The sequence below is a fragment of the Tympanuchus pallidicinctus genome, unplaced genomic scaffold (assembly GCF_026119805.1).
Source record: "Tympanuchus pallidicinctus isolate F22 unplaced genomic scaffold, pur_lepc_1.0 scaffold16, whole genome shotgun sequence".
NCBI classification, from domain to species: domain Eukaryota; kingdom Metazoa; phylum Chordata; class Aves; order Galliformes; family Phasianidae; genus Tympanuchus; species Tympanuchus pallidicinctus.
In genome coordinates, this window is record NW_026294679.1 from 7,490,935 (window position 1) to 7,516,165 (window position 25,231).

Genomic DNA, 25,231 nt, shown 5'->3' on the forward strand with positions numbered 1-25,231 from the left:
ATTTCCCTACTCCATGTGTGACCGCTTGCCATATTTTTAATTGCGTCACTGAATAGTTCTCTTTAAAGATATGAGAGATGTTGTGGTTACTCAGTAATGGTACTTCTCACATCTTGTGTCAGTGTGTCATGAAATTGTTGCAGGTTATGTGAGAAACAGCTTCTACTTAAGCATTATAGTTTGATTATACATTTAATGCCCACTCCAGTTTGTTTCCTGTTTTTTTCACTACCATTTTGTCATTAAAGTCATTCCCCACAAGGCTATCTTCCTTGAATGTGTCCTCATTATGATATGTACTTGAATGCATGCGGGTAGAATGTTCAGTGAAGTGATGGGTCACTGTATTTCCTCCCTGATCTATCTTGAGGTGTATTTGTTCTTGAATGGAATAGGAATAAGGCCATCTACTTGTTTCTGAGAGTAAAGATTGTCTGCTTTTCGTTCTGTGCAAAATGCAGCTGGGTAGTGAAACAAAGACCATTGAGCAGTTGCATAGCAAGGAGAAAAACTTGTTCATAGTTAAAAGAAATTCTTTCAATCATATCAGGAAGTTCTCAGGCTTCAGACAATCTGCTATGCTCTTGGGGTATAGGTTTACCCTGAAGCTGTGCTCTCTTGCAACTATGCTTGGCATCAGTTTGCAGATCTTATTCTCTGAATGTGAAACTCTGACTACTTGCTGCAGTGGGAGTTTTACGTGTCAGGGCTTTGTGTCGGCCAACTTCGTAGTCCGGTGAAGGTTGTAAAGTTCTTTGAATTCTTTGGGACAAATGATGCTACGTGTGTGATGTGGAGCACAGTACGAATGCTCTGATGTATATTCTGTAATGCAGCATCAAGTTGAGTTGTTCCTCTTTTATATTCTGTGTGAAAGTTACATAAGATCTTGCAGAAGACTACAAGTGAAAGATGTCAAAGAACTTTGTGGGATTTCGAGGTTTTTTGTCAGCCTTAGTATTGGACCTAAAATAAATAAAACTTCTGTTTTCGAGTACACATTCATTTTAACCTGTGAGAAAGAAGTGATATGATTCCTCAGAAGGTTTCCAACAAAGGTGAGTCTTAAGCTCACACATCTTGGGTGCTCCTACAGGCTGTTGCTTACCCTTTCTTTCATGCTTGCTTGTGTTTCACTCTTGCTTCCTTTCCCCTCAGAGCTACGTGCTGATAATACAGACACTTATACAACAATGCATAGCAAATAAATGCTAGAAACAGAATCTCAGCTCCTCATGCTTAAGTACACGTACGCTCAGGCATGCATGCATACTTGCAAACGCATGGTAGTTTAAAAAGATGGCAACATAAGGGTAAATTCTTCTGTGTTTATACCATTGCAAGTTTCCCTGATGAGACAACTCCATTTCTGGTGTCCCAAGGTTTTCATTCATCTCAATTTCAAAGTAACTGATGAAGCCTTCAGTTAACATGTAAACACTGTGCAAGTTTTCTCTAGGAAGTCAGTGTCACAGTAATTTGGTCAGTGGAATGCTACTCAACTTCTTCAGAGCTTGCTGCTTTGCAGATACAGAGGGCATAAATACAAATGAACTGTTGTCCTGTGTCTGCTTGGCACATACAAGAAAGCTACTCTCTCAATTAGCTATAGGCAAATAGGTTGTCTGACTAATGCTGTTCTTTCAGTGATGCTGTGTGAGAATAGAAAGTGACTTAAAAATTGTGCTTGTAGGGAAGATGTGGTATTTGAGAAAGAAGTGAATACTGTTGCAGTGTTTTCTGGAAAATATTGGGAGGACACTTGAGCAAGCAGAGTGAGTTTCTTAGATTGTTTTGCCTCCCCTCTGTCTGCTTGACTTCCTTGCATTGTCAGCTGGTGCAAGGGTGTTGGTTGTAGGAAATGGATCATAAAACTTTTAATGAAAGTTTAGTGGGAAATGGCAAGAACAATAAATCTGTCAAAACAGGTTATTCTTGTCTGCAGATGAGGCAGCAGCCAACCCTAGTCATAAGGAAAGTCTCTGTTCAATGACTGCTGCCTGATCCTCAAGCTTACTTCCAGCTCTGAAGAGGACTTCTGTAAAGTGCAAGTTGCTTTCTTCATTTGTTTTGAGCTTCTTTTGTAATCTCTGGCTATGGTCTGAACTCAAGGAGAAGCTGAGGGCTGTCAAGTGCAGCTCAAATCACAGTCAGCATCATCCGCAGCATTCGGCTGTGACTGCCTTTGGAGCAAAGCCTGTCAGATGCATCATTTGCTATTCTGCCTTCTCTGATGTAATGGCATCTGTCTGTTGATTGTCCCTCACTGACCTCCAGCCATAACCTAACTTTTGAGGAGACTGAGGATGGGAGAAAGGCTGCACCTACCTATTGCTGGGATTGCTGTTCTGGAGTACGTGAGGCTATTTCAGCCAGCTCTTTATAGGAAATATTAAAATTTTTCTGCTTTTCTGTAATGCTGTAACTGCAAATGGTATTGGACTGTCCCACCTGTATCACGATAATGAAATTGGAGATGAGTTGGAATATGGATGTGACAGCTTCTTCCACTGCTTGTTGTTCCCACAGCAGGCCTGAGACCCTTCTGAGGAGTTAGGAGGGTCCAGAAACTGGGATGGATGTTGGAGTCCTAGGGAGAAGCTGAAATACATAAATGGAACAACCAAAGTGTTGTGTTGGTAGAAGCCAGAACACAGCAGCAGTGCATCAGTTTCGGATATTACTAGGGATTTTCCATTTGTCCACAGCAGTAAGCTTTACAGCGATGCTTACTTTGGTATTAGGAACAAAACCTGCTTCATTGAAGAGCACCTTATGTTACATATATCACAGTACTGTCAGTAAGAAGATGTTGCAGGAATGTTTGTTTCTGTTTGCTCTCCAGCCACTGATGGAGAGACACAGGAACAATTAATCCCAACTAAATAAGGAAGTGAATTGAGAGTTGAAGGGGCTCTGATAGATCTTAATTTATTCTTGTAATGAGCGAACTGAAACAGATTAAGGTCACTCTTCGTTATGAACAAGAGTGCCCACAAAAGGCTTTAAAGTCGTTTATATAATCCATTTCAGAAGTTAATTTGAATTAATTTTCTGAAATGTCTGCTGGCAGAAAACCCATTATAGTCTCTGTTTGAAAGCTGCAATACTCAAAAATAGATCTGCCTGTGCCACAACAGGTAATCATTATGTAGTGACGCTGCAGCATCCCGCTGGGATGCAGGCAGTGCGGTGTTACACCACGGTGCCACGTCCCCATCGTCTGAGTCTATCCTCTGTGCAAAACCATTGCCTCAAGCCTGCATCAGGGACCAGGGACTCCAGTTAAATCTGATACATTTTAGCTACCTCCTACTCTCAGTGCAGTAATTTACATTTGCTTTAGCCTGCCTCAGATGTGTGGCACTTTCACCCACAGCTGAGAGCAAGTCTTCAGACAGTTTTTCCAGCACTTAAGCCAGCATTACTCAGTGGTTCAGCTGCTGGATGATGCCAGGTTTCCCAAGGAATGGTTGCACCACCTGGTCAATGAGCTCCAGTTGTCTGGCTCTGTGCCTTGAGGGCTTCCAGTGCTTCCACGTCCTGCCAGTTAGCCCCAGCCTGTAACATTCTGTTGCTGCTGTTGTTCTTATTGGTGACTCAGCCAAGCTTGTTTTGAAAAAGCTGCATCCTCCTTTAACATTCTGAATGGTTGTGAAAAAGGAGGAAAGGCTGAGCGCGTGAGAACTGCTCTGAGCTGGCTGTGATGTTCCTTCTCTAACTCACAGCTGGAGCATCGCACTGGTGCTGTGCCACCCTGCTAGTACCGAAAAACAGAAGTTTCTGGCAAACTCCTTCCTCTACTGCTCAGAGCAGCATGTTTGTTCGGACTTCTCTTCACATTCAGCTCCAGTCTTATATGACTGTTATTAGAGGATTGTGCTTGCCACAGGCACAGTGTTCTCCACCATGATAGGCACTGCCAGGTCATAAAATACTCAGGTACTTAAAGCCTTGCTTGTGAATAAGCAGCTATACTGAGTGAAAGACGTGGAGAGTTATGTGTGGAAATTGTCCAGGAGCTGAAGGCAGTGCAGACTGTGGCTGTCTGCTAATTAAGTTGTTTTTGTTCCTGCAGTACCAGGATGTGTGCTGGCACACAGTCAGCAGCTGCTGCATGCTACTGTGGTCCAGGCTGCTTACTGCCTCTCTGCTGCCTAGTTCTCCCAGAGCTTGTGTAGATGATTCTTGTGCTCTTCTGAGAACAGCCAAATTTTATCTCACATGTTTTAATTGTGGAGGTGTTGGTTCTCAGTTCTAGAATAGGCGCTGGCATCTCTGAGCATAGGGCTGTTTTTCATAGTCCTCTGGTGGGGTGACCGAGGCTTAATCTGTCACTTGGACTGGCAACAGCATAAGCTTGTTTGTCCAGCCTTGCTTCTGAGTCTGAGTATTTGCTTGCTGAGGCCTTACTGCTCCAGTGTGCAGTCTTACGTAGGGAAAAGAAGCTTAAGTGGGAATTCGTTTAAGGATTTTGGAACCATCTTCATCAAAAGTAGTTTTTCCTCAAAAATAAATCTGTCTTTCCTGAACAGCTAATGAGAGTTGTCTCTGCATGCAGGTCTGGCACATGTATTTCAACAACTTTGAAATAAACATTTGTATTACTTAGTGCTCACAGACCAGTTTGTCACCTCTCTGAGACACTGGAGCCATTTAAAATATTTGCAAGGTGTTTCAAACTCATCTGCTGTCAGATTGCCTTATGATAGCTTTACTCGCAGTTTGCACTTAAATTTATGAGAAGAATTCCTTTAGATTTTGATGTGTGTGTTTTTTGTTGGAAAAGAGTAAAGTTGAGTAGGCGCCTTCTAGAGAAGCCAGGATTTTTTTTTCCTCTGACTTTTCCACATTATATGCTAGCAGTTCTTTATTTTTAAAACAATCTCCACAGGACAAAAAAGCTCTTAAGTTTTTTTCTGTTCTTTAATGTGGTTTTTCCCAATAACACTACTGGCATAGAGGAGCAGTGTTTTTAATTTCTGGCAGTGTGAGTAATATATTCATGTCAGGATATAGGTGCCACTAATTATTCCCAGGATTCATTTTTTTCTTTTTTTCTTTTTTTTTTTTCCTTGTGGTTATAATTGAAGAACATGAGGAGTGACTACGATGGCCCAGCATGTTTATTGAGTTTGGAAGCTGCTTTGTAAACTCAGATTTGCTGAAGCTGACTTTGGAAAATGAGAGTGTCATTTTAGAGATCCTGGAGTGACTGCTGTGCAAATTAGTTGGTGGTAATGATGAAGGGTATGTCTAGGCCTGGTAAGACAGATGACTGGCAGGTCAGGTTCAGCTCAACCAGAAGTTTTGGAAGGAAGTTGGCTATGGCGCTCTGGTACCTCTCAAAACAGGATATGAGTGGCACGGAGATGAGAAGAACCAAATCTGAAATCTTTTGACAAAAAAAACAATCACTCTGAATTTGAAGTCTGAGAATCAATGTGGCATTTAAGGGTTTTTTAAATTGATGGGTTTTATCATGCTTTGGTATTATTTTAGATTGATGAGAAAAGAAAGATCATTGTAGATGTAGCCCAGAGGTCACCAGTATAATATTGTTGGTGTTGCAGGAGAACAGTCCAAAATGAATCTTGAGGCAAACAATGAAATTAAGCCTAGCAATGAGCTAGGGTTTAAGATTCAAAATAGAAATCAGCGTGCAGCTGAAAATAGTTCTGAGCTGGAAAAATTAATGACACTATAATAAAGCTATCTGGAAACTGAGCTTCCAGGAATCTGTGTAGAGGTGTCTATGTGAAGTGAACAAATGCTGAAAGAGAGTGGAGCAAGGGATTTGTGTTTCCAGTGTAGGTGTCTGTGAAGTATGTGTTATTCAGCTTTTTGAATCCCTGATCAGAGGCACATACTCTGGGTGGAATTTGTTTTGAACTGCATTCTTTGGCAATGCAGTTGACCTTGAGCTAGGCTTCTGATTCCCTTTAGTGTATGTAAACAACCTGCTAAAAGGCCAAACTGTCGATTGGCTTTTTTTAAGCTCTTAATTTGTCACGGAGCGAATGTGAAACCTGTGATAGAAAGTAGCAGAATTAGTGTGTGGGTGTCATTGTGCATTAACTGCTGAGTGTTCGCTCAAATGCCAGATAAATCTCGTTCTTGGATTCATTTTTGTTCATAAAACTGTTCTGTGACTTCTTGGATGCTAAAAGATGGGACTGTTTTCTGATTTATCTGGGGTGGCTGGCTAATTATAACAGCTCATTCTTTAAATAGGACAAGCAGGCTACACCTTAGCTGCTTTCTGTTCTTTGCAAGAGAGTAGATTAATTAATAACAGGAGAATGAAGTGTTAAAATACTTGTTTTTCTTCTGTGAATGTAATAGAAGAAAAATAGGAAAAAAAATGGACAGAAGAGAAGGTTGCTGTTAATAGTACAGGGGAAAGGAGAAATTCTCAAGTGGTGACTGAACTGTTGATCATTTGTTTGGCCTTAGGATGCATGAGTGTGAACATCTTATATGGCGGAGGCAGAGTGGGGCTGACTTTCAGAGGGACTTGAAGTCTGGAAGGATGGACCAGCATAGAACTTAAGGTGTTCAGCAAAGACAAATGCACTCTTGCACACTGGATGGAAAAAACCAAGCCGGCTGCAAAGGACTGACTACATAGAACCTTTGCAGAGATGGCTGCGGTCCTGATGCACAGGTTGAGTGATACTCAGCACTGTGCCCTGAAAAGCTTGCTCTGTGGTGGAGTAAGAGTTACAAGATTTGCAAGAGTGCATCTGGCAGATAAGGGAAGTGATTGCTCTGTGCTCAACACTGAGGGTTTCCTCTGGAAGAGTTTCCAGTCTTGCCTTCCTGCTCTGCTCCTCCCAGTCTATGCAGGAGGGATGCAGGCAAATTAGGCAGAGTGCTAATGGGGGCTTTAGAGTGTGTGGCCAGCGTGATAAGCCTGAGGACTTGCTTAGGACTGAAGAAGAAAAGAGAAGAGCAGGCATGGTTGCTAGCTGAATGGATGCACTACATGAATGAGCCCTTGTTTTCTAAAATAGTTCCCTTCCCTGACTGCCTTTGGTGCACAGTGCAAGAACGGAAGGTAGCAGTCATAAACTGCAAGAGAAATCCCAACTGAGTAGAATGATTTTCTTTTCCCCACTAAGCGTGTTTGAGCCCTTGGTGAGATTGCCAAGAGGCTCTGTGCAGTCTTCGTGTTTGGGGACTTCCAGAAGCTGATGGAACAAGGCCCTGAGCAACCTGAAAGTAGCCCTGCCTTGGGCAGCAAGTTGAACAAGATATCTGCAGGCTTCCCCACCAGCCTGATCTGTTCTGTACCTCTTTTGTGACTCTGAGGTGCTGAATGCAGAGGCTTTTGCCCTTCAGCAGTCCAGCGCAGGCATTGAGGGGTGCAGTCGGTAGACAAAAGCTGTATTTTTTCTTAGGCTTAAGTCTTTTCATCCTTACTTGATGTCACATGAGACAGTAAGAATATCAGAGAGATGCCTGTAAAAGCACTAGCCATAAGATGGAATCTGTCCCTACAGTATTTCAGATAATTAAGTTTCAGGATTCGCATAACCAGTGATCCTTGTCTCCACCCTCCTGTGCATTCATTGCTCTTGCTTGTTAGGGCTGTTCTCTTTGAACTGTATTCTCCTGATGGTAAATGACCTGGCAGGTGTGTGATGGCCAATGTGAATTTCTATATTTCTGTTCTCGTCCCACATACAAGTCCTGACCAGAATTCCACTTATTCTAGCAGAACATTTGGGTTGTAAGTAGGAAGGAATTGCATTCAGGTGAGCTCCCAGTGCTCCCAATGTGTGGTTCGTAATGCATGAGGCACTGAGTAATAGGAATAGCAGTATTGAACTACTGGTCAGGTCTGGCAGGTAGCAGAGTGTGATTCTGGTCTTTGAAATAGGGATAATAAGTGGAACTACAGATTCTGTGAGACATCCCTGATGCATTTTAAGTAACAAGAAGCAAATGTCATTGCCCTACTTGTAAGTAAAACTTGTAGGTACAATAGCAAGCAAACGTGAGTTAAAAGAAGAATAACTCTCCCTCTCCTTTCACCTGGCACTGTATATCAAGTTTAATCCTGCATTTTCCTGACAGTTTAACTCTTTTATGGCTGATGTGTTAGATGAACAGAGTGCTGATGCTCCTGATATCTTTTATGCTAGCACTTTCAGTTTTCTCTGCTTACCATAACAAAATAACATCACCACCACATTATTCTTCACTTTGAATATTGGTTCACACTCTGATGTTTTCCATGATGTTCCTGATGGGTGTTGAAGTTAAGATTTTAAAAAAACCCTCTTTCTTAGGTATCTGCATTACGTTGCTTTAATCACTGTGATAAAAAAGAAAACGTTCCTGGTCCAAAGTCGCATCTCATGCGCAGTATTGTCAGTGGTAATAAAAATTTAATGAAAGAATTTCTAATATAGTCCAATAGGCTGTGATAAAAATTGCCGTGAGGGGAAAGAAGAGCAGTACAGTATCATCTGAATTCTTCCAGTGTTTTTCCGTATCAACTGTGCTTAATACTTAAAGACTTCTGTGACACTCCACATGCTTTAACTGCTTCGGATTCATGCCTTCTAGCAAATCTTCAAGCCTTATTCTTCAGATACTGATGATTTCTCTAAGCAACAGTTACCACAAAAAGAGAAACGACTGATTTTTTAGTTGTACTACATTGTTCATTTGTTGTCACTTTTAATGCTCCTATGGGTGTATCTGTACTTAAACAATCAAACAAACAAAAAATAAGCTGAAAAATTGCTTTGTGGGTTCCTGCCTGGAGTGTTTCCATACGTAGGCTTTCTCTGCTCTGAAGTGTGCAAATTTAGATTAATGAATTCCTTTCTTTTTATGCCTTAATTTTGCCTCCTGTCCAGTGGTTATCTCACACGTTCAGATGTTAATTGTAAATAAAGTTAGAGGAAAGTTGCTGTGTATTTACAGAGTTACACTGAGTGGTGCCTTAACCTCAGTAGGAGCCAGTAAGCATTACTGAAATAAAAATGGGTGCACTTTTTGTTTTCTCCCAGAACAATGCTGTGGTAATTCTGGAAATATAAAGCATGTCAACTGAATTGAGCACTCATTTGGACAATGTCTTAATGACAGAGCTTAACCATTGTTTTTTTCATTCTGGGTCCAGAATAGCTTAATGCAAGAGTGACTGATGAGAGGTCTTTTTTTACATGGTAATATAAAATGTTGAACTTTGTAAGCTTGAATTTTTTTTATTGAGAAATTACTAACTAATCTTTATTAAGAAATTCCACTAACTAAGGTGGAGGAGAAAATTGAGTGCCAAGTTGAGATGAGCACATTGTACTGAACTGAGGGTAACTGAGAGCAACCGATGGTAAATCATAGAAACAGGTTAAATTTAAGTATTAATTTTAGTAACTAAAAGATCTTTGTGCACCTGAGGAAAAAGAAGAGTATTTGCTCAGCAGTAGGAGTTGACCAGTGGGGGGAAATGTTTTATCTCCAAACTAGCAATTTGTGATCTGTTGCTCGGCACCTAAGAGCCAAGTCAGGGGAAAGCAGTCCATATCAGTGAGTTCCCAAGCTGCATTTCAGGGTGGGAGAGCACAGAGTTTATTGTAGCTCTGCAAATGTTTAGCTAAAGAAAATAGGAAACTTGTTGAGTAAATCTTAAAATAAGGTGCAGTGGGAGACTGCTGGTTTAGTCTTAGAAGCTATTTAATGCACAATTTATCACAACTGAAATATCTGCATTTCTTGCAACCGTGCAGTGAAATCCCAATAGAATCGACTCAGCCTCCATCCTTCCTGCATGGATATATTGGGCAACATACTATTTACTCCCTCTTTTTGTCTTCTGATCTTTTTAAGGACAAGCATGCTTGGGCTCTTTCATCAGGGCTGTTAGTAGCTCAGCATGCAACCTTGGAAGTGATTTGGCATCTGTATGGGTGGAATTTATAAAATAAGGTGCTTAAAATTAGACACATTAATATCAACAACTTGTAGGCTAGCAGGTGTAAGGGCTTGTTAGAAAAAGATTCCTGCTATGTTTTGTTTGTTTGGTTGGTTGTTTTTTTGTTGTTTTTTTTTACCTTTTTGACAGATAAACATTTCTGAAATCTTCGTGCAGAGGAAGCATGTAAAGAAACATTATTTAATTTACTTCTGTTTTATTTTCCCTGAAGATAAACAAATTTTGGTCTTGAACTCACTAGATCAGCGGGTGATAGGCTTAAAAACAAAACAGAACAAAGCTATTTTGGAAGTGTTTATTCCTACAGCACTGGAGTGTAAGGTGGAGCCCAGTACTTCAGAGCATAGGGCAATGAAAAAGGGGGGAGGTATTTCAGAAGGAACTAGAAGAATTTGGAGCAACTAGATGCCTTGGTAGCTGATAAGCAGTAATCAGGAAGCAGTCCACGTTTTTACTGCCGTGTGTGAGAGAATTATGAAAGGTTGCTCATTATTGGCCCTGGTTCATGTGTTTCTTTTCTTCAGCACTTGTTCTTCACCGCCAGAAGAAGTATTGCAGGTTTTATATCTTTGTTTATGCCTTACCAAATTTGAATGCCATGCACATCAATTAATGTTTTTAAAACACTGAGATCATCAAATGAAATGGACGTGCAAGAATTTCAAGTGATGTCTGAAGGAGGAGGAAGGTCTTTAGCTACAGAGATCCAGTTTTCTGCTGTTGGTCCAAAGCCCTCTCACAGTGCACGTATCTACAAGCTGCTGCACTGGATTCTGGAGATGTCTGCCTATTAGTAGTTCTGTGTTAATATAGGCCTCATTTAAAGCCTTGCGACAGCTTACAAAATGCTCTAGGATACAGTGGGATGAAAGGTACATAAATACATGTAAAATGTTATAATTAGGATGCGTTAGCAATGCACAAGGAAGGAGGGTTTGCCTGGCTACGTTTTATGTCTATAAGGCTTAGTTACTCTGGAACACAGGATGCATGGCATAACTCTTGTTCCAAGCAGTTACACTTGTAAATAATTGCTATGCACAAGCACTGAGGAAGATATTGTAAATTCGTTTCTGCTGGGAGACAGAGTCATTGGCAGAGATGCACTGACTTCACAGGATGGAGAAACATTCTGGAAGAGTCACCACAGGCAGCAGTAAATGAGAAGGAGAGTAACTAGAGATCAGCAGGGCCAGACCAGGCTGGAAGGTGAGGGAAATTGCTGGTGCAGAGAGGAAGAATGAGCTTGTGATTTCCATCTGAGATTTGTTGGTTCTCTTGCTGGCCCTTACAAAGCAGCTCTGGTGACAAACCTGTGTCATCTCCTGCGTATTCTGGTATATGTGGGTCTTGGAGTGAGGAGAAATAAGGAGAAAAGCTATGAAGGAACAAGGTAAGTTAATTTCCTTATAGTAAGAGCTAATTGGTCTTCTTTAAAATCTGTCTTCTTTTTTTCTTTTTTTTAAAATTATTTTCTCAAGACAGAGGGCTGGGATTGGGATTCCTGAGGCTGACTCAATTCCTAAATTGAGCGTAGAGTTTTGTGGTCCTGAGCAGATCATTTAAGATGATATCTCAATAGGGATAAAATCTTCCAGGAAGCAGGTTGAGCTAATATAATCAGTGTTGTCTAGAAAGAACTGCTTTGGAAACTTGAAGGAGTGGTAATGATGCCTTGTGTGTCTCCCACCAAACACAACAGGTGCCTTGTGAATCTGTGGCTGTCTGAAATGTCTCATAACATTCTTGGTTAACATGTTTACTGATAGTAGTAGATAGCTTGTGATTCTGGGAGCTTCTGTTTGGGTTACATGAAGTCTGGAGTGGGGAAAAAGGCACTAAAAGAAAATCTAAATCACGTAAGTGTGCTCTTCAACATAACAGTTTTCAAATTGTTGGTCTGTGTGATGGAGTCCCTGAGAACGTTGTTGCCTTTCTGTTCTTCTGGCATGGCCCTTGCAGCACAGGGATTGATTATGCTCAGTCAATTTGCAGGAATTACAACAAGCCTGAGAACTGTGTAGGATGGAGTATGCTAAATCCAGTGAAATTGCTGGAGAACTAATAGTCAGCAAGTCTCTCCTGAGCTTTAATAGCAAACAAAAACTGCTTCTTTGCTGAGAGTGACAGACTGCAGTAGTTGAGAGTCTTGTCACTTGGTGAGAGTGTTTATGGCAGTAGGCTCCAGAGTTTTTGGAGGTTGGACCTCCAGCATGAGAACACAGTGTGTGAGAACCAATCTCTTCACACATGGGTACTAAATTATCCCTAAATGTAACATACATTGACACGTAATCAACTTATATTACAGAGGAGATATGTATGTATGTGCATAGCTATACAGAAAACTTAATAATGGCTCAAATATAGCATCTAATGCTATAGCTACTAATAATACACAACTAGTATGAGTATGATGACTTGCACAATATGTAGATGTATATTGAATCATTCTCAACTTCCTTCTTTCATCTCTTTACCGAAGCCAGAATGATACAGTTGTGGTTAGCTGTGTAAGCTGCAGTGGTGTAGCCCAGGAATTTGCCTCTTGAAGAGGGCAGAAGAACTTGTTTCCCATAGACTCATAGAGAACACAACTGTTCTGGAGACAGGGACACAGTAAGTTGAGTCTAGGAGCAGAGTAGCCATAAGTGTGTGCTGAAGGTCAACGCTTTCTGTGCTTTCATTTCTCTTTTGTCTGTAGAAAAGACAAAGTAATTGTGTCTGCCTACCACATCAAAGTGATAGTAATGATAATTAAAGTATGGAGTGCTTTGATTATTAAAAAGAAAGGTGAGGGTGGCTGGAGAGAAAGCAGTATTTCTGTGAGCTAATCATTTTCTGTCAGGCACACTGAAGTCCAAATGCAGCGTATTCCCTGTCCTGCACTATTTTTAATTTGGCAGCAAATAAATGTGTAAGGCCAGAGGAGGAGGATGCCAGACTGAGAATAAAGGAAGACAGAGACCAGATTCCATGTCAGTGTTTACATCTGTCTGTGCGTCTGTATGAGTGTGTGGTTTTAATACTCTGGTTGAGAAGATGACAGTTCAGCGTGGAGAAAATGAAGTCAGGAGTTCAAGAAATTCAGGATTTAATGATCAAAGCAGAGAATTTAAAGTGGTTGGCCAAAATTTGGATGTAGTAGCTTTCACCCAGGAAACCAGAACGTTTTGTATATTTCTGACATCTTTTCATACATGCTTAGAAGAGAAAAATGTGGGGGCTTGGCCTTTTTTTTTTTCAATTTATTTTTTGGTCATTTAAAGTAAAACCTTAGGGCAAAAGATGGGATTCTTCTTCAGCACCATTTCTCAGCCCATAATAATGTACAGAGTACAGCAAGTGTATTCGGGAGGGGGCTTTGGGTTGAAAGTTTTCAGCTGCTGCACCTTGTGTTTGCCTGCTCGCTTCCAATGGGTTACAGCTGCTCTGTCCTTCCCTCTCACTTCATTTCAGGGAATAAAACTCAAAGATGCTAACCAGTGTGTTAGCAGAGGAAAAAAGAGAATGCGTGGTTTAGGTGGTATAGGTGGAAACTGAAGGTATGGAAGCAGTTAAGAAAGACAGCTTTAAGCTTTGATAGACAAGCTAAAAGACACAGAGAGGAACTTGGAAAGCTGACAAATGGAAAGGAACTGAAAGTATTTCTGGCAGTGGTGTTCTGAGGAGGATGTTACATACAGGTAGGGCAGGCCTGATGGATGTTGACGATGTTGGACACGAATTTGTCAGGAAAAAAAGATGTATTAATTCTGCTGCTTACGGAACACTCTGTGCAGCTGCATGGAAGGAAATGCCTGGAAGTTTACACTTGCAGTCAGCCTAATTACCTATGTCCGGGTGGGACGTTGTGGGAACCTGGGGAAGATGCATGGGACTTTGGCTAGGATTGCTGTGTTTATGGAAAGTGTTAAAACAGTGTCTCTTTGATCCCCGTCTGACTGTTCTATTTAGGTGCAGTATATTCAGAAAGGAAGAACAGTGGAGTGAAGATGAGGCACAGAGTAAAATAGAAGTGAAACAGTCGTAGGATAAAATTAAGGCTGCTTGCAGTTTGCCTTTGTGGCAATCTAGGATCCCTTTACATGCGTGAAAAAGCAAGTTGTCAGTAACATCAGCTGCTTTGAGATGGTTCATACATTGAGATATTCCACTATTTGAAGGACAACATACCGTGGTCTTGATGATGAATTGAACATCTAGAGGAAAATACTCACTCTTCCTTTAAACTGTTTGGGAACATGGACACACCTATTTTGCTAGGGCCGCTCCCTTCAGTGCTGCTCAACCCAGGAAATATTAGGAGTGAAGCCATAAAGTGAGCCATCTCTGAAGGATCTCTGCTGTTTCTCTGGCTTTATATCTGCACAGTGGAAGGTGTAGCTTCTGAGCTCCAGAAACTTTACTGCTTGAGAACACCAATGGAACTAGAAATTCATCAGAGCTCCCCAAATGGCAAAGGTTTGTTCTGGGCTATAGCTCTGCTATGTAAATCTCTACTGATAAATTACATAGGTTTATGTAATTGCATATGTAATTACATACACCGACAGGACATTGGTTGTTGGCTTTTAGTAGGAAAACAGTTCTGTTGGACTGAAATTTGCATGTTTCTTGGTAATTTTGTTCTTTTTCTTTACTGGTTGAGCAGTTAAACGCCTCCCAGTCTGGTGTATTTTATGAATGGTGGACTTTGTTACGTGGCTGAACAATGTGTGCATGTGTCCATGTGCTTCTCCTCTGGAGTGGATTTTTCAGTGTGAAGAGTGGAACTTGGTGGAATGAAACAGACTTGGTGAGCTCTGACCCCACGTATGTGCTTGTGGGAAGCTCTTCACTTCTGTTTTGCAGTTTTTCTTCCTTCTAGGTAAAGGTGATGACAGCAGGTTATTGCAGTGAAGTAGGTTTTGTATAGGGAGGTTCTAATGCTCTTTTGTAGTGGAAGGTGGCATAAAAGTTCAATGTATTGTTAATTAATGCTTTGAGTGAAAAGCTGATAACTTGATCTGTGCTATTGAGGGCAGCTTGCTTTGGAATTTATCCTGAGGAAACACTGCTGTACAATCCGTGACTTACTAAGAACACCTATGAGACTTTTTGGCTTTCCTGCAACTGTCTGTCACTCCTATTTGCTTTTGCAGAGGGCAGGCAGCAGGATGTTGAGCAGCTGTTGCTGGTAAGCTGTTTCCTTGTTAAAAGGTGCTGCAGGTAGGATGGAGCAGCTCAGACTGCTGGCATGTAGCAGCTTGCAGGGAGCAAGGAGATAAAGTATTTTGCTTCTAAACACCAAAAGGACATTGAGCGCACTTTTGGTGGTAATGTGCAACCAAGGGATAAAAAAGTGAATTCTCTGCACCCAAGAGGCTGCAAATCTTAAATTATTTCTTAGCCATTTCTCTGTTTTAATAGCAGTCTTAGAAAAAGGTGATGGAAGAGGCATCATTATAAAAAGATATATTTAACTTTCTTAGTAACTTGAGTGTGGGTAGTTGCTTGCTCTGTTATGCTTGGACAGACTCACAAACCTCCCAGGACCCCATCTGACTTCAGAGATAAAAGCTGGAAGAAGTAAAAGGTTAATTTTTTTCTTCACGTTGTCTAATCCAATACTCATTTCTTTAAAATAACATCTCACAGAGCTCTGAAAACTACCGACTTAAAAAATTTAAAAATTACAAAATAAAAGATGTCTGAACTCTCTACCTGTTGTTAGAAACAGTTGTTATAAACAAAAGGAAATGTTTTCCGTTGCTAATTAGTCTTTGTAGGCCAAACACTTAACCTAATGTTGAGTTAGATGTAACAGTTCTATTTCTTTTGTCCCAATGTTTACTGAATTAGGTGTGCAAAATTGCTTTTTCCTCATTATTTCTACACAATTTTATTTCTGAATTCTATTTCAGACTGATTACAAGAATGAATCCCCACAGAAGTGCAAATCGATAGCGTTTGTTTAAAATTGGCTATTTCTGTGTTGCTGTGATGTGGAAAAGTGCCATGTCATTACGTGAGCGTACTGATGAAATGAGCATCTGTCCAAGCCCAGTGGGGATTGGTTCTAGTGAGGTTAGGCTGAGTGTATCATTGTCCACTTCCTGAGCAGATCCATGGAGAACGGGGCAAGTCTTACTCATATCTCTGCCTGCTTTGGCTAGCATGGACGTCTTGTGTAAATTCAGAAATCACTTCTCCCTGTTGAGGTCCTAGCAGATGAAGCCCTGACTACCACACTGACACAGGAGGGAAGATGGATGGATGACCTCTCCCTGCTGCTTTAAGTATTGGTGCTTTCTGTTCCCTAGCAGTAGGAGGAAGTTGAGAGTCTAGTTCAGTGCAAATCTTACACAGAGAGAGAAGCTTTCTGAGATGCATGTTTGTCATTTCATTGAAGACATCTTGTTTTGTTTTGCTTTATTGTTGTTGGGGTTTTTTTGTGTTTTCTTTTTCTTTCTTTTTTTTTCTTTTTGCTGGCTTTCACGTTCTACAACAGCGATCCGCTGGTTCTTTGCCAGGTGTCTATTTTGAGTTGGAAGGCCTGACATCACTCTGATCATAATCCAGTAAGCAGCTGGAGAACTGATTTATTTATTTATTTTAAACTACTTCATATCGAATAATTAATATATTGAATCTAAGATTTTGATTAATCTTGGGATTAACTGAAAAGGTTTGGATTCTTTGGGAAGGCTAAGTGTGTGTGTGGGAGAAATCAATAAGAAAAAACCTCTCCAAAACAACGGGTTATCTTCTAGTTTGTTTATAGATAAAAATGAAATAACTGAAAGCTGCCAGCTAGTTTCAGTTGGAAAATACGCACAACATATGTTTATAACATAAGGTTCTCTACTGCAAAATCTTGTCCTGGTCAGCACTCTTTTAACTGATTCATCTGAAAATATTGCTCAGTGCTGCTTGAAGTGTTTGATCAATCAGTTTTCATTAGCGCAGCCTGACAGGTTGGCTGACATGCTTACTTTCTTTAGTAGATGTTCTTGTTATTTTCTTCTATTCACAGTTACAGAACTATTCCCATATCATACCAGAGCAAGATGTAGAGTGTAAATACCAGGAGTGATGAAGCTGAATTTGAAAAGTTTATACAGGGGAAAGGGATCTTTTGTCACTTACGCATGTCAGTGAAAAAGCTGTCTATTAAACCAGTACCACAGTAGTAATGTTGTTAATATCAACACAAATAAACTATGTGCTAAACTAAGGGAGTGTCTGCAAAAACTAAAAGCACAAAACCCACACCAAAACAAACAGAAAACTCTGATATGTGCTAGTAATAGCTGGTTGCACTCTACATGATCTGAAGGATTGGACCTCCCATTGTGGGGTAACTGTCTAGGTGCCATGTCTACTGTACTGTACACACTAGGAAGTACAGAGAATCTGTGATGAGCAAGAATGCAGCAGTAGATTGTCTCTCGAAGATGACAAGGGGCATCTTGACTTTAAATTGAGTTTTAGTTATAGGGTTGGTTTTTTTTCTGTTTGTTTGGTTTTGTTTGTTTGTTTTTTGATAAACCCTTTTGATGAGAGTTAACTTGCTGGAACAACTGTTTTATGTTGGTGTTTTTTTTTTTAGTGGCCTAAGACTTATATGACCTTAACTGCCAAAAAAAGCAAACAGCAAACCTCAGTAGATGGCACACAGTCAAGCAGTGGCAGGATAAGATCAAGAATTTACTGCTATAGAAATGCTGCTCTAAATCATTGTTGCAAATATAATATGGTACATATTAATCAGACAATCAGCATTGTGGTCTTTAGATTCTTTGTAGTTGTTCCAGTTAACTCATTCACCTTTCCTGTAGTTTGTAATACTACTAGTACAGTTTTCTTAATATCGTAAGACTTTGTTTCTTGTCTTTTATTTCAAAATGTTAAGCTTGCTAGATGTCCAATGCCCTGCACTTCCATTGTGGGATCGAGGCTCTTGATTTAGTCCTATCTTTGAATAGCTCTCCCAGAGGTTGATAGGCATGGCTGCACAGTGTTGTATGTGTCAGGGAAATGCTGTGCTGTGCTGAACAGCATTGCAGAGATCAAACAGGCTGTATCTATCTTCAAGTCAGGGGCACGTTTCTCCATTTTAATGTCCTGACAGTTTAATATGTTTCTGGGACTGTTGCTTTTTGTGCTGGTGGTTACGAATGTAATTTCAGCAAAGATTCCTCTTAACTATCTTGATTACAAAAATAAAGAAAGTAGACCAAGTGAGCCCGTCAGACACCCGGGAGAACCAAAACCTCAGTTTGCCACATACAAATAGTTATGTTTTATGTTACACATCATTTCATGTCATGAATAAGTTGAACTAAATTCCAGCTCTTTTCCCTGTGTACTTTCAGAAGTGCCCAGGTCTGATGGATGCTGTGAGCCCGTGTGAGAAGGCAGCAGCTGATGGGGCCTCACTGTGCTTACCTGGCAGTTTATGCATTTTCGACATGGCTTGATCACTTGTGTGTGTGCACAGCTGATTTGTTAACCAGAAGATAGTGCTGACCATAAGAGGAAGGGTTCAGTGGTGCTGTAGGATTTATTTAATTACAAAGCAAAGATTAGTCAACACAGCATGTTTAAAGCTGCTTTTAATAGGAATGTTGGCAGCGGATGAACTGATCTGATGTCATTTCTGGCATCCCCAAGCAGTACACGTTGTTATATTGAACCTCTATTCTTAGTTTTATTTTTGATAGACACAGACAAAAACTTTGCAGCAGCTCCTGTTAGTTAACTAAATTAACCTTTGTAGCAGGAAGAGGGAATGAATCCCATTCAGTGCTTTGCTGGAGCTAGTGGAGGGCAGTATGACTGCAGAAGTTGTCTGTTTAGAGTTGTGCTGCACTCCAGATGGGGCTGTGGTGTTGGAAACCCTGGGAGTTACATGCAGCAACAGAAATACATATGTTGCTCTGAAAGTAATGCCTCCTATTTATTTGCATGGAAACTACAGCAGCTACAGAAAGCACAATCACATTGTTTGATAGAGCAAATTCCCAGCACAAATTCTCAGCTACCAAACACTATTTTACTGTTTGTCAACACAGTCACCTATGCATGTTTACCAGTGATGAACAAGAGCCTGTGTGCCATGCTCGTTAAAATCTGCACCAGTGGAGGTGACCCACTGTCACTGTCACCACTGCTGAAACGCACCATCCACCACCTCAGTGTGCTCACATCCGCTGTTTGGTATCCATGAGCATTCAGCAAGCATCACTGGCTGTCAGTGGGTGCCATCTTTTCCACATGGAGCAATTGAGTGTCACACCTTTGCTTCATGTACACTTCAGTGTCAGACATCATTCTGCCAGGCTGCCCCTCTGCTGCCATCTGTCACAAGGCAACAAAATGTAACAGGATATTGGTGGGAAGGTTCAACCTCTGCTGCCATACCATCAGCATCTGCCTCTGATGTCATGGACCAACATCATAACATAGGAGGCATTACCTTAGGAGCATCCCCTCATGCTTAAAGCTGTTTGTGATGATGTGCTGGCTCTGTACCTGCAGTAGGAGGTCTGTGGCTTGGAGAGAATGGGAGATTTCCAGCAAAGATGTTCAGGAAGTTCTGTGGTGATTTTTTTTTTTTCTATTTTTCTATTTTTTTTCTGTTTTTTTTTCTAATTCAGGTTCTGTGTTCAATGTTTGAATAAGTTTGCTGTGCATATTTCTGTAACCACATGACTAGTAAGAAGAGAGAGTATAATGATACCCAGTTTATTTTAGAACATGACGTGAAGAGTGCTGGTTTCTTTGATGTCATGCCTATGGCACATCACACTTCAAACAGATACAGGAAACAAATACAAGGATTGAAAGAAGGCCAGGGTTACAGCTTTGATCTCTTTCCTTCCCAACCTATTTCTCTGTCAGTTACTATGAAATCTGCATTGTGGAGAGAGCGTTACAGAGTTTCTCTTCTCAGCTGGAAGAAAAATGTCAAAGTGCAAATAAGGTAAAGGAAAGAGTCTGGTTAAAGGAGTTATGCTTGTCTTCAATGCCTTCCCTCAATTGATTTGTTATTGTCTGAAAAAGCAAAATGAATATAAAATACAATGCTGTGCTATGTCAATGAACCATTTCTAACTCTTGGGACCTTTAGCTAATACAGTGAAGTTTCAAATCTTTAATTTATTTTGATTGTTTCTTTTAAGTGGTTTTTTACAGGCTGAAGCATTGCATAGCAATGACCACAAATAATCAGAAAATAATTAAATATTTTGATTTTTTTTTCCCACTGCACTTATTTGCATCTCAAAAATCAGCCTGAATAAAAATACCTGAACACTATTGAGGTCTAAAAAAAAAAAAAAAAAAAAAAAAAAAAAAAAAAAAAAAAAACCAGAAAAAAAACCAACGCAAAACAAGTAGCTTCCTACTGAAAATCTGAAGGGATGCCAGCTTCTGCCTGGATCCTCTCTGTTAATTATTCCCTAGAGTGGTTTAGGCAGCGTCTCTTTAACTTCAAGCACACTGCATGGCTGCAGGAAAGTCAGGGGATTATTTATAAGGCTGGAGGTACGTGAGTGCTTGAATAGTGCTGCTGAGTCACTTGCTCAATTTACAGAGTCTTAGGGGTGCCGCAGTTTTAATATTTGTATTTCATATGGCTCTGGCCATATCCTGCCTGCAAAATGATGTCAGTTGTCAGCAATTACAGCTGTTGTTTTTCTACCTCTATGTAAAAAGGATAACTTCTGCTGTAAGAATGTACGTTGCAGTGTTCTTGATGTTATGGGTCAATAAAATTGTCTTTAATTGTTCTGCCAGAAAATAAGATGCTGAGCCACCTTATCTTACAAAAATGCAATAGGCTGATCCATTAATGCACACACTGATGTTTTATGTCTAAAAAACAGTCAAAGATGGAGATTTTTTTTTCCATGACTAGTTGAAATAAACATTTGAATTGATAAAGTAAGGCAAATAGCCTTGGTTAAATTGTGCCTTTTGTCTTAATCCAATTGTCTGCTCTCTTCCAGTCCCAGCAAGCACAGTACCAGTGACTTTGCTCATTTTGAGCAGAATGACTTAACTAAAAATGGAATTCTCAGATCAGAGAAGATGTACAGAAATATTATGTTTGCCTTATCTGGTAAGAGAATTCTCCAAGGAAAAGAGCACTTCTGCTGTTAAATAATGGCTGCAATCTATTGAAAAATCATAAAGAAATGTAGTAATTAAATTGGAAGGTAATTAAGTTCAAGGAAAGCACTCAGCTATGAGCACTCAGCTATGCTTTGTGTGACCTCCTTTTTTAATGCTGTCCAGATACTTCCTAACATTTTTATTATCTGTGCTACTTGTGTAATTTCCACTGTCTGAGTGCTGCAATCTTTACCGTACCCACTGCTGCAGGTGCCTGTAGGGACAGGGAGCAACACAGGGAGCAACGCAGGGAGCAGTGAGTGGTGGCAGACTGTGGGCCTGGCATAAGGATGAGCAGGAGGGCTGTGGGAGAGCAGGGCCTGCGTGCTTCTCACGTTCCAGGCTGGCATCTAACTTGGCAGTCTTACTTTCTTCCTATCAGTCAAACTGATTATTAATAATTTGAGTAACTGTTTGAGGAAGCCATCACAGCTACAAACAGATTTCAGGGACCAATATTTACCTTAATGTAACACCTTACCTATTGTCTTTAGTCAACAACAAAAGAAATAAACCAGTATTGCAGGTGCAGTGTGACCGAAATAGCGCTTCATTTCTGAGTGGTGGACAGGACAGTGTGCACTTGGAGCCTCAGAGGAAAATGCCTCTTTGCTTCCTTTGTCAGACCAGTTCCAGTTTTGAATATACGAACTCTCAGCGTTCTGCCTCCAGACACTGCCTGTTTCTGTATCGCAGATTGAGGGTTTAGTTGCACGCCTCTGCTGCATATTTCAGCCTGTTAGGAGAAACAGTTTTTATAATGAAAGTCAGTAGATGCAAGTTTTCTGCACAAGATTGACAACTTTCTGCTGTTCAATCCTTTTTGATCCTTTGAGTGGGTTTTTAAAGGGTTTCAGTTGGTGAGTTTGTGAACTACAGGAAAGTTATTTTTTCTTTACTCAGAATCACAGAATCACAGAATTGTAGGGGTTGGAAGGGACCTCCAGAGATCATCGAGTCCAACCCCCCTGCCAAAGCAGGTTCCCTACAGCAGGTTGAATTTGAATTCAGAATTGCAGAGTAAAACAGAGAGTACATCAGTTTCACAGATGATTTCTTAAAACAAATAATTTACTTGCAGTATTCTTAATGATGGTGGCTTGTCCAATATGGAAACCGAGTGGTTATGAAATTGATTTGAACCATTCTTTCATTTCCCGTGGATGTGTACCTTTTATTTGGGATTTTTAAGGTTTTCAAAGCTAATAGACAGTGCTTTGCTAACTGTCAATATTTTGCCCCTAATGTCATGTAAATATTTCATTTGATGATTGATTTATTTTTTTTTTTTGTATACTGTTTCAGTGCTGATAATTGCACATGGTGGGCTTGTCCAAGAAAGAGCTTGATTAGATTTAATCTCAAGAGCATTGTTTTTATATTTTTGTATGCGTTATCTTAACATGCATTGCTTCACTGAAGGATAAACCTGGGGGTCGCTGGGGCTTGGGGAAGTGAGTCAGATTGAGTTTTGGAATGTACAGCAAAGGGAAAAGCTTTCTCAAGAGCCGGTTACACTGTCTGTCCAGCTTTACAATGCACTGCAAAGCTTGTCTTTTGTTATTTAAGGCTCATGTGCCATGAAAGCTATCATACATGGTTGATAACAGGAAGCTGAGCACAATGCTTTAATCCAGCTGAAAGATTTTGCAAATGTCATCAGTTGGGAAAGGAAATGGTCACCATGTGGTCTTAGTTAAGCCTGAGATAGAGCTCTGTTTTCTTTTTTATTTTTTTTGTCTTGCTTGTGTATTGTACAGAAGATACAGAACATAAAGCAGTATTTTGCATTATTTTGCAATGAATACCAAAAATAAATTAATAAATAACTTATTATTTGCTTTCTTATTTCTGATTTAGATTAACAGAATAGCTTGTGTGTGCAAATATTGCTGTTTCTGCATAGTAATCCATTTTGCTTTGCACCACCTTGGAGAACCCTAGATGGACATCACACTTAAAGTGTGATGTAGTGAAAGATGATGAAAGCACAGCTTCCTCATCTTCAGTATTCAGACTTGCTTCCATCCTATGGTATAGACATTGGTATAGACATTAGTAGATTTCATAGTTGTTCTTCAGCACTGCATTATGAGCACAACAGGTACTGCACAAACAGGTGTTTTGGGTAGAACTGACTTATTTATTAGTTAAATGTCAGTTATAATAACAGCAAAGAGGAAATCTTGACTTAGCAGCTAGATTAGAGGGCTGTATGGAAGGCTAGTGCTCAGTTGGGTTGCTCAACTAACACAATCACTTTACCTTTGATCTCACTTTAGCCCTTTTCAGTTAGCCTCTCTATTACTGCCACTGTAGAGCTATTCTGTGTGGTTTTGGTGTTAATTTTGTCATAGATGATCTTACCTAAGTCATGTGTAGCCTGTTGGTTGAAACTAATGAACTATAGACCTATGGATGTAAAATTCATATATGGATCCTTCATAGCCGGTAGCTATGAAAAATAGCAACACCTCTGAGTTGTTTCTTAGGAATATTTATGCTTTCTTATGGCAGTCGTTGAAGTAATATTAAACATGAATGACTAGGCTTTTGATCTATTACTAAATTGACATCCAGATACACTTGCAAAAGAGGGACAAGGACATGAGCTCTACCTCTGCAGTTGGCCCAGAGGACTGCTGAGTCAGTTCTCATTTGTTTTATTCCCATCTTTTGACCATTTGTTTTATTGTTGAGGTATAACCACTTCCCCACGCTTTCCAGTGGAAGCAACGTGGGTTCTGAGTGTGTTTTTTACCAATGTACAGTGTACTTAGTTATTTGCTTTTTGGGTTTCTCATTGCCTGCTCATGTTAGGCAGGTGAAGATAGCAGTGTGGTTCGATTGGCTTTGTGCTCCAACGAGGGAGCTGGTGAAATACGCTGTTGTTTGTGGCTGTGATGCCTGAATTCTTCTGAAATGCTCTGTGCTAGGAAGTGATAGGAAGTGGTATTTCTGTGTGTGCACTTATATTGCTTTTCATCCCCAGCACCGTGGGGGGATGCACGGTAACTTATGAGGGACAGAAAGTGCTCTGCCAACAGAGGACTTGTCTGCTGCTGGAGGGTGTTATCACCTTTCAGTAATGGTGGTCATTCTATTTTTGTGTTTGAGCTGGATGGGTATTTTAAATATCTCACTGACCTGAACGCAATCCCAATAATATTTCACATTATTCAGGAAGAGCATGGATTTCATTGCATTTTGAAAATAATAGCCGTAAACTATTGAAATCTAATAACCTGAGATACCTTTTTAAGGACAAAAACATGATTACTTCAAAAGCCACAAAATAGCTTTGCACTGCCGGTTCTCAGAGCTCAGCAAATTCTATATGGTGTCTGAATTATTAATGGAGATAAACTGGAAGAGAAAGCTCTGCAGCCTTATCAGTCCCACGCAAGCAGTAGTTGGTTGGTTCTGCAGAGAAAGGCAGCTCCTTCTTAAGCAATGAGTGAACAGGTGCTTGGGGAGAAACCCTACAGTGAGAATGGCTTGTGTCAGTATGCACGGAAGATGACTGCCTGTTTTGGACACTTAGGTAAACTAAATAAGATGTGCATGTGGATTTTTGGGTGTGCGTTATGCCAAGGAATTGTTTCATCAAGTTTATAGTGAGTAGCTGAGTGTCTGTCGCCCTGCAGTTTTCAGCAGGTAAATTGTTTGTGCCAAAGGTGGAAAAACAAGCTGCATGCATGGCATCTGAGTCAGATGACTGGTTTAACTCTGATTGTTGCTTGGATGGGAGGGCTATCATCTCTTCAGCTAGTTTAGCCCTCAGTCTCTAAATTTTGCTGTTATTCAGCAGAGTTCTATAGCAGGTGCTTGCTATTTGTTATGCAATTTACTCATTGATTGCAGTCAAAGTTTGCTGTTACCTCTGTTCTAGTAGCATTAGTAGAGTGGTCTAATCCTAGTTGTGTATTTTTGCCACAGGGCAGCCTGTTGTTTTGGCAAAGCGAGGCAGGGTTGAACAGGAAATGGTCTAGAGATGGAAGGAAGCATTTATAATTAAAATATTTATAAAACTAGTAATGAGATCAAATATTTACAGTAACTAATTTGCCTAATTTCTGTCTCATATCCAGTCCCTTGAGAAATGTCAGTCTGAAA

The 25,231-nt window shown here is 40.3% G+C and overlaps 1 protein-coding gene across 10 annotated transcripts in view; it reads left to right on the top strand.

Moving 5' to 3' along the window:
• The window catches only part of ABLIM1 (actin binding LIM protein 1), a 168,258-nt gene that overhangs the window by 29,739 nt on the left and 113,288 nt on the right, over positions 1 to 25,231 (top strand). For 4 of the 10 annotated variants that reach the window (XM_052678261.1, XM_052678262.1, XM_052678265.1 and 1 more), the window contains exon 1: positions 14,255 to 14,416. The exons of 1 other annotated variant lie outside the window; for it this stretch is intronic. In XM_052678261.1, coding sequence (XP_052534221.1) covers positions 14,377 to 14,416 — 40 coding nt within the window. In that variant the 5' untranslated portion in view covers positions 14,255 to 14,376. Of the gene's footprint in view, positions 1 to 14,254; positions 14,417 to 25,231 lie in introns of those variants that run through there. 5 more of the 10 variants (XM_052678269.1, XM_052678270.1, XM_052678267.1 and 2 more) reach the window with 2 other exon arrangements.